General features: G+C 44.5%; 1 protein-coding gene across 1 annotated transcript; it reads right to left on the bottom strand.

Annotated features, from left to right (window-relative positions):
* Nucleotides 1-4,348: 4,348 nt before the first annotated feature.
* Nucleotides 4,349-10,726, bottom strand: LOC106581341 (paired mesoderm homeobox protein 2A). Its single transcript, XM_014163340.3, has 3 exons — nt 9,971-10,726; nt 8,138-8,325; nt 4,349-7,864 (listed from the first exon to the last, which is right to left on the bottom strand). The coding sequence occupies exons 1-3, from the start codon at nt 10,191-10,193 to the stop codon at nt 7,379-7,381; spliced, it is 897 nt and encodes a 298-aa protein (XP_014018815.1). The 5' UTR covers nt 10,194-10,726; the 3' UTR covers nt 4,349-7,378.
* Nucleotides 10,727-13,130: the final 2,404 nt, after the last annotated feature.

Raw genomic sequence — 13,130 nt, forward strand, 5'->3', positions numbered from 1 at the left:
TACATTTTCTTTAGAAATGTAGTGAAGTAAAAAGTTTTCAAAAATATAAATAGTCAAGTGTAGATACCCAAAGAAACGACTTAAGTAGTACTTTAAAATAGTTTTACTTAAGTACTTTACCACTGACTAACATATCTAGATTAAGCATGGACTGTAGGCTATTCCATGCCTCTGGTGCACAAGACAAGAAGGCAGTCTTGCCTAATACTGTAAATGTCCTGGGGTCGTTAAGTAGCAACCACCTAACAGACCGGGTATGGTAACTGCTGGTGATGAAGGAGGCCAGACTAGAGGTAAAGAGGGAGTTTACCCAAAAGGGCTTTGTAGATGAACACATGCAAATGTAGCTTTCTGCACATATAAAGTGATGTCCAACCCACCATTTGGTACAAGGTGCAATGGTGGGTGGGTGGGTGGGTGAGTGAGTGAGTGAGTGAGTGAGTGAGTGAGTGAGTGAGTGAGTGAGTGAGTGAGTGAGTGAGTGAGTGAGTGAGTGAGTGAGTGAGTGAGTGAGTGAGTGAGTGAGTGAGTGAGTGAGTGAGTGAGTGAGTGAGTGAGTGAGTGAGTTGGCATTTCCTAGCACCTTATCCTACAGTGCTTTCTCCTATACCCCATTCCCTAGGGTCTTATCCTACAGTGCTTTCTCCTATACCCCATTCCCTAGGGCATTATCCTACAGTGCTTTCTCCTATACCCCATTCCCTAGGGTCTTATCCTACAGTGCTTTCTCCTATACCCCATTCCCTAGGGTCTTATCCTACAGTGCTTTCTCCTATACCCCATTCCCTAGGGTCTTATCCTACAGTGCTTTCTCCTATACCCCTTCCCATTCCCTAGGGTCTTATCCTACAGGGCTTTCTCCTATACCCCATTCCCTAGGGTCTTATCCTACAGTGCTTTCTCCTATACCCCTTCCCATTCCCTAGGGTCTTATCCTACAGTGCTTTCTCCTATACCCCTTCCCATTCCCTAGGGTCTTATCCTACAGTGCTTTCTCCTATACCCCATTCCCTAGGGTCTTATCCTACAGTGCTTTCTCCTATACCCCATTCCCTAGGGTCTTATCCTACAGTGCTTTCTCCTATACCCCTTCCCATTCCCTAGGGTCTTATCCTACAGTGCTTTCTCCTATACCCCTTCCCATTCCCTAGGGTCTTATCCTACAGTGCTTTCTCCTATACCCCTTCCCATTCCCTAGGGTCTTATCCTACAGGGCTTTCTCCTATACCCCATTCCCTAGGGTCTTATCCTACAGTGCTTTCTCCTATACCCCTTCCCATTCCCTAGGGTCTTATCCTACAGTGCATTCTCCTATACCCCTTCCCATTCCCTAGGGTCTTATCCTACAGGGCTTTCTCTATACCCCATTCCCTAGGGTCTTATCCTACAGTGCTTTCTCCTATACCCCTTCCCATTCCCTAGGGTCTTATCCTACAGTGCTTTCTCCTATACCCCTTCCCATTCCCTAGGGTCTTATCCTACAGGGCTTTCTCCTATACCCCATTCCCTAGGGTCTTATCCTACAGTGCTTTCTCCTATACCCCTTCCCATTCCCTAGGGTCTTATCCTACAGTGCTTTCTCCTATACCCCTTCCCATTCCCTAGGGTCTTATCCTACAGGGCTTTCTCCTATACCCCATTCCCTAGGGTCTTATCCTACAGTGCTTTCTCCTATACCCCATTCCCTAGGGTCTTATCCTACAGTGCTTTCTCCTATACCCCTTCCCATTCCCTAGGGTCTTATCCTACAGGGCTTTCTCCTATACCCCATTCCCTAGGGTCTTATCCTACAGTGCTTTCTCCTATACCCCATTCCCTAGGGTCTTATCCTACAGTGCTTTCTCCTATACCCCTTCCCATTCCCTAGGGTCTTATCCTACAGTGCTTTCTCCTATACCCCTTCCCATTCCCTAGGGTCTTATCCTACAGTGCTTTCTCCTATACCCCTTCCCATTCCCTAGGGTCTTATCCTACAGTGCTTTCTCCTATACCCCTTCCCATTCCCTAGGGTCTTATCCTACAGTGCTTTCTCCTATACCCCTTCCCATTCCCTAGGGTCTTATCCTACAGGGCTTTCTCCTATACCCCATTCCCTAGGGTCTTATCCTACAGTGCTTTCTCCTATACCCCTTCCCATTCCCTAGGGTCTTATCCTACAGTGCTTTCTCCTATACCCCATTCCCTAGGGTCTTATCCTACAGGGCTTTCTCCTATACCCCATTCCCTAGGGTCTTATCCTACAGTGCTTTCTCCTATACCCCTTCCCATTCCCTAGGGTCTTATCCTACAGTGCTTTCTCCTATACCCCATTCCCTAGGGTCTTATCCTACAGTGCTTTCTCCTATACCCCATTCCCTAGGGTCTTATCCTATAGTGCTTTCTCCTATACCCCATTCCCTAGGGTCTTATCCTACAGTGCTTTCTCCTATACCCCTTCCCATTCCCTAGGGTCTTATCCTACAGTGCTTTCTCCTATACCCCTTCCCATTCCCTAGGGTCTTATCCTACAGTGCTTTCTCCTATACCCCTTCCCATTCCCTAGGGTCTTATCCTACAGTGCTTTCTCCTATACCCCATTCCCTAGGGTCTTATCCTACAGTGCTTTCTCCTATACCCCTTCCCATTCCCTAGGGTCTTATCCTACAGGGCTTTCTCCTATACCCCATTCCCTAGGGTCTTATCCTACAGTGCTTTCTCCTATACCCCATTCCCTAGGGCATTATCCTACAGTGCTTTCTCCTATACCCCATTCCCTAGGGTCTTATCCTACAGTGCTTTCTCCTATACCCCATTCCCTAGGGTCTTATCCTACAGTGCTTTCTCCTATACCCCATTCCCTAGGGTCTTATCCTACAGTGCTTTCTCCTATACCCCTTCCCATTCCCTAGGGTCTTATCCTACAGGGCTTTCTCCTATACCCCATTCCCTAGGGTCTTATCCTACAGTGCTTTCTCCTATACCCCTTCCCATTCCCTAGGGTCTTATCCTACAGTGCTTTCTCCTATACCCCTTCCCATTCCCTAGGGTCTTATCCTACAGTGCTTTCTCCTATACCCCATTCCCTAGGGTCTTATCCTACAGTGCTTTCTCCTATACCCCTTCCCATTCCCTAGGGTCTTATCCTACAGTGCTTTCTCCTATACCCCTTCCCATTCCCTAGGGTCTTATCCTACAGTGCTTTCTCCTATACCCCTTCCCATTCCCTAGGGTCTTATCCTACAGGGCTTTCTCCTATACCCCATTCCCTAGGGTCTTATCCTACAGGGCTTTCTCCTATACCCCTTCCCATTCCCTAGGGTCTTATCCTACAGGGCTTTCTCCTATACCCCTTCCCATTCCCTAGGGTCTTATCCTACAGTGCTTTCTCCTATACCCCTTCCCATTCCCTAGGGTCTTATCCTACAGGGCTTTCTCCTATACCCCTTCCCATTCCCTAGGGTCTTATCCTACAGGGCTTTCTCCTATACCCCATTCCCTAGGGTCTTATCCTACAGTGCTTTCTCCTATACCCCTTCCCATTCCCTAGGGTCTTATCCTACAGTGCATTCTCCTATACCCCTTCCCATTCCCTAGGGTCTTATCCTACAGGGCTTTCTCTATACCCCATTCCCTAGGGTCTTATCCTACAGTGCTTTCTCCTATACCCCTTCCCATTCCCTAGGGTCTTATCCTACAGTGCTTTCTCCTATACCCCTTCCCATTCCCTAGGGTCTTATCCTACAGGGCTTTCTCCTATACCCCATTCCCTAGGGTCTTATCCTACAGTGCTTTCTCCTATACCCCTTCCCATTCCCTAGGGTCTTATCCTACAGTGCTTTCTCCTATACCCCTTCCCATTCCCTAGGGTCTTATCCTACAGTGCTTTCTCCTATACCCCATTCCCTAGGGTCTTATCCTACAGTGCTTTCTCCTATACCCCATTCCCTAGGGTCTTATCCTACAGTGCTTTCTCCTATACCCCTTCCCATTCCCTAGGGTCTTATCCTACAGTGCTTTCTCTATACCCCTTCCCATTCCCTAGGGTCTTATCCTACAGTGCTTTCTCCTATACCCCTTCCCATTCCCTAGGGTCTTATCCTACAGTGCTTTCTCTATACCCCATTCCCTAGGGTCTTATCCTACAGTGCTTTCTCCTATACTCTATACAATCTGTAAAGATTGTCAGTGTTATCGAGCTCCAGTCTTTTTCTTTGTGTAACCGTGTAACCATTGATTTCTTGTTAAGCTAATATTTAACCCGTCAACGCTGTTTTTCTCTTGGCAGTATAACTGACTACATTTGAAGGTTGTATGTGTTTCTGATGGAAAAAGCTATGAGAGGACAAGGAAGAACAATATGATTCAAATAGACAGGAAGGAGAAATGACCTTTATTGTTTACCATAACACACATCATACACTATCTTACAGCACGTTATTAAAACAGAAGGACTAAACTAACTGAAGTTCTCAGTGGTGATGACATCTTGTTCTGTTGTCTCTTCTCCAGCTGACTATGAGGACTGATTTCACCATCACTGACTTCTGAAGCTTCAGTTTTGAAACTGGGATAGGGTATATTTTTACACTTTCCCTCATTGGTGCTGAGAATAGCTGGCCACTGTGACTCCCTTTTGTGTGTGTGTGAGAGAGTGAGACCAAGAGAGAGATTATTTGAAAAGAAGAGGAAGAAATGTGAGTGCAGGGAAGAGTGATATGATCCCTTAGCATCCCCACAATGCTCAGAGCCAGGGACACACACAAAACCACATCTTGTTAGTTTGAGCAATGCTTTTAGATTTATTTGACAGAATATTACAGTAGTGCTATAACCCTTCACACAACCTTCATAACCCTTCACACAGTTGCTATAAGCCTTCCCTTTGCCCTTATGTAGACAGGATGTGACCGATGAGCTGAGACATGCTCTGTAGTGAACAACACCTCAAAGCAATGTGGAAAAAACACTCTAGACTAGGACTCATATTTATATTACTATTTACAAATCATGTTCAATTACAACATTTTGATATCTGTCTATTTCAAAAGACATACTGCTTTTGGTCACGAAAACATGTTTATTGTTATTCCATTATTTTCTCATCAATAAATAACTGTTCTCCAGTATAGTTGTCTTGAGTGCCGTCTCTATAGTAACGGACACGGGGACGAGTGTCACAGACCATTAGAGTGACGTGTTTTATGCAATAATAACGGTCAACCACTGGTCCACTAGTGTTCAAGCTGAGGTCAGAGGAAGTACAACAATGCTCACCTGAATCCCAAAACATCTTATACCTCTGCCCCCACCTTCCCCCAGTCAGTCAGCTAGTCAGCCAGTCAGTCAGCCAGCCAGTCAGCCAGCCAGCCAGCCAGCTAGTCAGCCAGCCAATCAGCCAGCTAGTCAGCCAGCCAGTCAGTCAGCCAGCTAGTCAGCCAGCCAGTCAGCCAGCCAGTCAGCCAGCCAGCCAGCCAGCCAGTCAGCCAGCTAGTCAGCCAGCTAGTCAGCCAGCCAATCAGCCAGCTAGTCAGCCAGCCAGTCAGTCAGCCAGCTAGTCAGCCAGCCAGTCAGCCAGCCAGTCAGTCAGCTAGTCAGCCAGCTAGTCAGCCAGCTAGTCAGCCAGCCAGTCAGCCAGCTAGTCAGCCAGCCAGCCAGTCAGCCAGCTAGTCAGCCAGCCAATCAGCCAGCCAGTCAGTCAGCCAGCTAGTCAGTCAGCTAGTCAGCCAGCCAGTCAGCCAGCTAGTCAGCCAGCCAGTCAGCCAGCCAATCAGCCAGCTAGTCAGCCAGCCAGCCAGTCAGCCAGCTAGTCAGTCAGCTAGTCAGCCAGCCAGTCAGCCAGCTAGTCAGTCAGCTAGTCAGCCAGCCAGCCAATCAGCCAGCTAGTCAGCCAGCCAGCCAGCCAGCCAGTCAGTCAGGGAGGGAGCGTTGCTATGTGAAGGGTAAAGGAATACGTATATGTGAGATGTTTGAGCTGGTAGTCAGGGAAACGGGGATCGGGGTGGCGGGGGGTTGTCTGACAGTAGGAGTTGTGTCGGGGTACACTGGCGTGGGGTGTAGTGAGGATGTGAGCGGGGGTCTGGTCTGGCCTTCAGGGGGATAATTGGATTTGGGGGTCCCCTCTCTCTGCCAGGGATATAAAGGAAGTTGTGCTTGCTGGTAACAGTTTGGGTTTTGTCCCCTGAGTCTCCCCAGGGAGACTGACTGTTTACCTTCACCCTGCCATATTCACATACTAATCAGGGGGTACAGGGGCTAGGAGCTAGTGTTACTAAGTGCACCACAATGTCTGCTAAGGCCTTTCGTACTGTGTATAGTGTGTGTGTTGGGGGGGGGGGGGGGGGGGGGAGTATGTGTAGCTTTGTTGGAGTGAGAACATACAGAACATCTGACACACACACACACACATACACACACATACAGAAACACACACACACACACATACACACACACACACACATACAGAAACACACACACACACTCCCCGTACGAGATGCATGTTACACACACTTCAACATAAACACTCACACATTCACAAACTACAACTGCCACATGGAGTGATGGGGGTAATAAATGAAAGGGGTAGTCCTGCTCCAGGGGGGCAGTAGATAGAGGGGGAAGGAGAATATAGATATACAGTAGTTATACTAGAGATCTCTGTTCATTGTCTCTAGTACAGATAGTCTGTATAGATATACAGTAGTTATACTAGAGATCTCTGTTCATTGTCTCTAGTACAGATAGTCTGTATAGATATACAGTAGTTATACTAGACATCTCTGTTCATTGTCTCTAGTACAGATATTCTGTATAGATATACAGTAGTTATACTAGAGATCTCTGTTCATTGTCTCTAGTACAGATAGTCTGTATAGATATACAGTAGTTATACTAGAGATCTCTGTTCATTGTCTCTAGTACAGATATTCTGTATAGATATACAGTAGTTATACTAGAGATCTCTGTTCATTGTCTCTAGTACAGATATTCTGTATAGATATACAGTAGTTATACTAGAGATCTCTGTTCATTGTCTCTAGTACAGATAGTCTGTATAGATATACAGTAGTTATACTAGAGATCTCTGTTCATTGTCTCTAGTACAGATATTCTGTATAGATATACAGTAGTTATACTAGAGATCTCTGTTCATTGTCTCTAGTACAGATAGTCTGTATAGATATACAGTAGTTATACTAGAGATCTCTGTTCATTGTCTCTAGTACAGATAGTCTGTATAGATATACAGTAGTTATACTAGAGATCTCTGTTCATTGTCTCTAGTACAGATAGTCTGTATAGATATACAGTAGTTATACTAGACATCTCTGTTCATTGTCTCTAGTACAGATAGTCTGTATAGATATACAGTAGTTATACTAGAGATCTCTGTTCATTGTCTCTAGTACAGGTTAGTCTTGAGAGCATTGGGTTTCCGGTGGAAGGAGGAGAGCACGCCAGCGAAAGGCCCTGTCATACTGTCTGCTGGCTGCCACGCCTTCAGCAGCTCTGGAGCATGGGCTGTGGGTTGGGCCATTCCTGGGTTAGTGGGGCCTAGGCTGGGCCAGCCAGGGGGTTTGAGCCCCTGCAGAATGGGGGAGCTGGAGGTGTTAGCGTAGCCACTGTTAGCAGGGGCGGGGCTGGGGCTGAGGCTGGCGGGGCTACCCATGTTCCCATTGGCTGAGCCGGGCAGCGAGGCGGTGCTGTCAGGGGTGGGACTGCAGGTGGACTCTTTTGATTCGTCGTCATCCGAGGAAGATCTGGGCTCGCCCTTTTTACCCCCGGTACAGCCATTGTTCCCTCCTGGGCCCCCGGTCCCGTTACCAGATTTAGAGTTGGCCGCACGCTCCACCTTACGGAACTTAGCCCGCCGGTTCTGGAACCATACCTGACACAGACAGACGATATAGTTTAGTCTCATTGAAAAGTCTAAACATACAACCAGAGGAAAACGACAACAAAATAACAACACATAGTATTTCTATAGAATAAAACTCACATGAAGGATGCACAGATTACAATTTGGTAGATTGCAATAATTTTTACAATAATTGGTTGCATCTCTAAAAAAAAATGCATGACGGTGTAGACCCATACGTTTATGATTTAAAAAAATATATATATTGTGAATTCGTGTTTGTCATCAGACCACTGGACTCACCTGTACCCGCGCCTCAGTAAGGTCGATCTTGAGTGCAAGCTCCTCGCGCGTGTAGATGTCGGGGTAGTGGGTCTCTGCGAACACGCGCTCCAGCTCCTTCAGCTGTGAGCTCGTGAAGGTAGTCCTTATGCGCCGCTGCTTCCGCTTCTCGTTCAAACCGGAAGGGTCCGAGAAGAACTTATATGGAACTGCGGAGTCAACCAATCACAATAAAACCAATTCATTATTTGAATTAAGTATGGTAACAGAACAAAATGGATGTGTTGTAAATCCTAAACTATTTTATTTTAGGCGTTTTTCGATAGACTATGTTACGGAGTTGATTTTGTCTGATCTGGTAGGTTATAGGCTATAGCTTGACGATTTTTCCCCCTGGAGAATAAAAGTTTTTAATGGACTTGATCAATCCAACTAAGGGTATTTAGTCTACAAGTAGGATAGGTGAATATCGTGGTTCCCATATTGATATAATGTATTATTCTGAATTCATTTTATTGGTGTTTCTCTTCTGCTTTAGTCTATGGCAATGATAGGGAAATAGTCCAAAAGTAAAAACATATCTGATTATATTTATGGAATTACCTAGCTGTAATTATACCATGAACTAACCTACATCATTTGTCATTTGATCAAATTTGCCTAAGCTAAATATGGAATAACAGAATTTGATAGGCTATCAACAAGGGCATTAAATAAAATGTTGTGATAGACTAACCACCAACCAGTTTCATTCAAATTGATTTTAAAAGTATTCAAATTAATACTTTAATACTTTTCATTAGAGACAGATATTCTGGAATAAATCATTGGTTTTTCCCAGAGAGAGAGCGAGCGAGAGCGCATAACGCACGTGACGTTCTGTCAGTGTGTCTTCATTGGAGCTGCAATAAAATAAAATAAAAATGTAAATATTAACTCATCCAAAAAGTGTGTGGTAATTCGCTTGGTCTGGATATAAGCAGTGAAATAATCACGTTTTTGGCGCAGCAGCAGGTGTACGCTTTTCGAATAAGGTGGCATAGCCTGCACTATTCAACCATTTGTTGACAAAAAGGACGTTTTTATTAGTTGTAGCACTATTAGTAGTTGTAAAACAACTTTCTTATGCTGTTAATGTACGTTTTGGTTTATTATTATTATTGAATTGTTATTATTATAAGACAGTAGTTGACATATTATTATTGTTACTAAGTAGGCTATTGTTTGTTTGTTTCGGGTTTTTTTGACACTTGAAAACGAGATGGTGCAACTCAAGAGATTTCATCCTGCAAAATGTTTAATAAATAAATACATTTGCATGTTCAACCATAATGACATAAATCATAAAAATGGAAATGTATGGCAATGTAGCAAAAAACAAACATTTGAATTGCGCAGTCGAATCATAACGAAATATACAAATATAAAATTATGGATTTAATAAAAATAAATTGACTAAACAAATGACACATTTGATTAGTTGATAATACAGATATATTTGCCCTCTAACGAATTTTACACTGATTGAATTACTCCATACCAACGAACATGAAACGAGAGGTTAGATTTGAGCGACCCTCAAAATTAAGAGGTATGAGAATATGAAACAGAATATTTATCATTTCGATTGATTTGTTTTTCATTAATCAAATCAAATGTCTTACCTTCTTCGATTAGCCTAGTTGGCATAATCAAGTTTTTTTTTTAATGACATTTTACGCACGTATTTCAAATAAAAACCAGACGCTTTAACTATAGTCAACATCCCCAGACATTTGCAGCTGGAGGTGAAACATTGTAGTGAGAAAGTCCTGCATGCCTGATTTCCCGCCCATGCCCTCTGCGCGCTCTTACCTGTGGAATAGGGTGTGGGCTGGTGCTCGCGCAGGGACCCCAGTGTGCAGTTCGCGGTGCTGAGGGGCGCGCAGCCCGGGTTGGCACCGAACCCGGTCCGGATCGGGTTGTACTGGAACGAGCTGGCCTGGCTGCAGGAGCTGAAGTCCGCGTAGGCCGATGCCTCCATGGCCGCCATGCACGAGTCATATGAGTTCAGGTAGGAGTAATCCATTTTATACATGGAGACGCGAGAACGACAACTCTGGGCGAGCGCTTGATGAAATGTACTTCTCAGGATTCGAGAGGATTTAAAAAGTTGAAGCTGGAAAAACACCACAGAATGAGTTCAGTTTTTCTAATTTCGCCTAGGACCAGCTTTAGGTCCCCGAGTTAGCGGTCCCTCTCTCCAATTTGGTTTTCTTGTTTTCAGTCAAAGCAGGGTGTTCTTTGACTATATATTTATTTCTTCACGTGTTTCTCTCTTCCTTGACAGCAATATTCCTGAAATCTCTTTATTTCTTTTCTCTCTCAGTATCAGTAGCGGCCTCTTCCATCCACATCAGCTTCTCTCTCGCTCCCTGCCTGACCACCTCGCTTTGCGCTCCGTATGACAGCGCACCGGCCAGCTCGCGCAGTGTTTATAATAAACTTGGCAGTCCGCGAGACAATAGCGAGGCGGTGGTCTCTTTCCATGACAATGTCTCGAGAGTCTATTGGGGGGCATCGCGCACCGCCAGCCCCCTCCCACTACTCATGCATTACTAATGCGCGCGAAGTTAACCCCCTCAGCCAGACGTCTTTATGCAAGAGAAACTCCTGATATGATTCTGATTTCTGGAATTAAATATTTGATTTGATGTTGTTCGAGATGTCGCCTTTCTCTCAGCGTAAGAGTGATAGCCTATGTATGGGGCTTATGTGTCACCTCAGAGTGTCTGACTATAGAACCAAACTAAACGCGTTTCAATCTGTGGATCCCATGGAAAGATTTCATAAACGCATTGACTCCCCATAAATTGGTTTAAAGTTATTGTTCAGTGGCATCCAACGTGATATGAAACACACTGGCACGCGCCTCTTGGGCCATAAGCTTATAATGCCAAGGGTGGTTATAACACAATGTCTGCGTCTCCTCACATTCCGGCCTGAAATGGAAGTGAGCACGAAATCGATTAAACTTTATTAAATACATGAATTATCAGATGCATACATAACCACGATTATTCTCTCTACTATCTATAGGTCTGTAATTCAACAGTTTGTGAAATTAAGAGGTTTTTCGTTAGAGGAAAATAGCCTCTATATATCATACAAACCCTTGGAGCTTGTGTTGCTAAATTAACCGTTTTACACGCGTGCTAAATTGATTATGGGTGTGTGGCCACTGGCCCTGTGTGTGTGTGTGTGTGTGTGTGTGTGTGTGTGTGTGTGTGTGTGTGTGTGTGTGTGTGTGTGTGTGTGTGTGTGTGTGTGTGTGTGTGTGTAACAATATAATACGGTTTTATATGTAAAAGAGCGTCTCTCGATAGCCACAGAGGGCTCTTCTCGTATTATCACCGCTTGACCAGTGGCCTGTCTAATGCCATTACAACACACCGCCCTGCCATGTTTATATCCCATTGAATCGCATCTTGTTGTGTCAGGACTGGGGATTCTCCGCGCACAATAAGTCTCCAACAACATCAATAACGTCGGTCAATTTCTAGAAAATGTATGTTGTCTGAACCGTGGAGCCAGCCAGGGCGCGCGGTCAAGCCCGGTTCCCATGCAGGGAGTTGTCTTGCGTTAGAAGGACGGGGAGCACCGGGAGAGAATGCTCGTTCATATTTATCAACGATATCAATTATACATTATAAACTGTGTGGTTTTAATTCTGATTGGCTAAGCCGTGGTATATCAGATTCCACGGGTATGACAAAGCATTTATTTGAACTGCTCTAATTATACTGGTAACCAGTTTATAATAGCAATAAGGCACCTCGGGGGTTTGTGATATATGGTCAATATACCACGGCTAAGGGCTGTGTCTGCGTCCTGCATAAGAACAGCCCTTAGCCGTGGTATAATGGACAAATGCCACAGCCCCTTGGGCCTTAATGCTTAATTATAAAACAACAACAACGCAATCTTGTAGGCATATAAAATAATATACAATACAATAAGTATCTGGTTATATTATAATAATAACATGCAGTCACAATAGTCATCAGTTCATTTTCGTTTCTGTCTCTGCTTTTCAAAGCTTAAAGGGGAATGGAAACACTTTAGGAAGTGAATCCAATATGGCGATTTACAGTTACAGTTAGCTGGAGTTATAAATCCTAGTGTTTCCATTCCCCTTTAATTATGGTCATTTTCATGGACTCTTGAACTCATGTTTAGTCTCTTGTATGTCTCATCTCACCGTTGTCCCCATTAATATGTATATTATGCATGTCGATAGACCTAAAGGCCTATGGGCACACGTTGACTTGTTTTGTGTTGTACATGGGGCTGGTTTTGTTGCTGTGTTTTGATTTATGCTCGGGTGGTTATTGTAAACCTAAAGGCTCATAACTTGCAGGTTAAATAAAAAGTACAAATATGCCTACATTTCAATAAATGTTATACCTATAGGCTAATAGCTTACTCACTTTCCCTTCAACATCTATCAATATCCTCTCAATACCGGTGTTGTTACGTTAAACTGCTCTAAAGGCTACCACTAACTTTCCATTCAAAAAAATATTGTCAACTTCAATGCAATATAACAAGTTGTTGTTTCAACACTGTATGCCACCGCGTGCTGTTTCAGCTTAATCAGTTTACTCCAGTTAATCAACTATGTAAACGAATTATCTAAACAAAATGTCCGATACATATTTCCACATATGGCTAACTGGTGTGTGATTGTGATATTTTCTGAAGCATCATTTCGGATTGATCTGTATTCTATGTGTCTGTCATTTTGCAGGTATTTTGGGTGCACAGGTTCCAATGATTCGATTTGCTCTCCTATTCCAAGAGCTCAACAAAGGGTTTTACGGTCCTTGGGGCGCGCACGAGCCGGACCCAGAATCATAACCGGGGCCCACGTACTTGCCCCCCTCTCTCTCTCCTCTTTTCCACCACCGACCTGGCACCACTAGTCATAGAACTGTCGCACGCTCTGACTCTAACCCGGTTAGACACGGGCCGC

Source organism: Salmo salar, chromosome 20 (assembly GCF_965601325.2).
Source record: "Salmo salar chromosome 20, fSalSal1, whole genome shotgun sequence".
Classification (NCBI taxonomy): domain Eukaryota; kingdom Metazoa; phylum Chordata; class Actinopteri; order Salmoniformes; family Salmonidae; genus Salmo; species Salmo salar.

What these genes read in the sequence shown, in the direction of transcription:
- LOC106581341 (XM_014163340.3), bottom strand. Translation starts at nt 10,193, where the DNA reads ATGTATAAAATGGATTACTCCTACCTGAACTCATATGACTCGTGCATG. An exon ending in GCCCACACCCTATTCCACAG is followed by an intron (nt 8,326 to 9,970) that starts GTAAGAGCGCGC and finishes TTGACTCCGCAG; the next exon opens with TTCCATATAAGTTCTTCTCG. An exon ending in TTACTGAGGCGCGGGTACAG is followed by an intron (nt 7,865 to 8,137) that starts GTGAGTCCAGTG and finishes TGTCTGTGTCAG; the next exon opens with GTATGGTTCCAGAACCGGCG.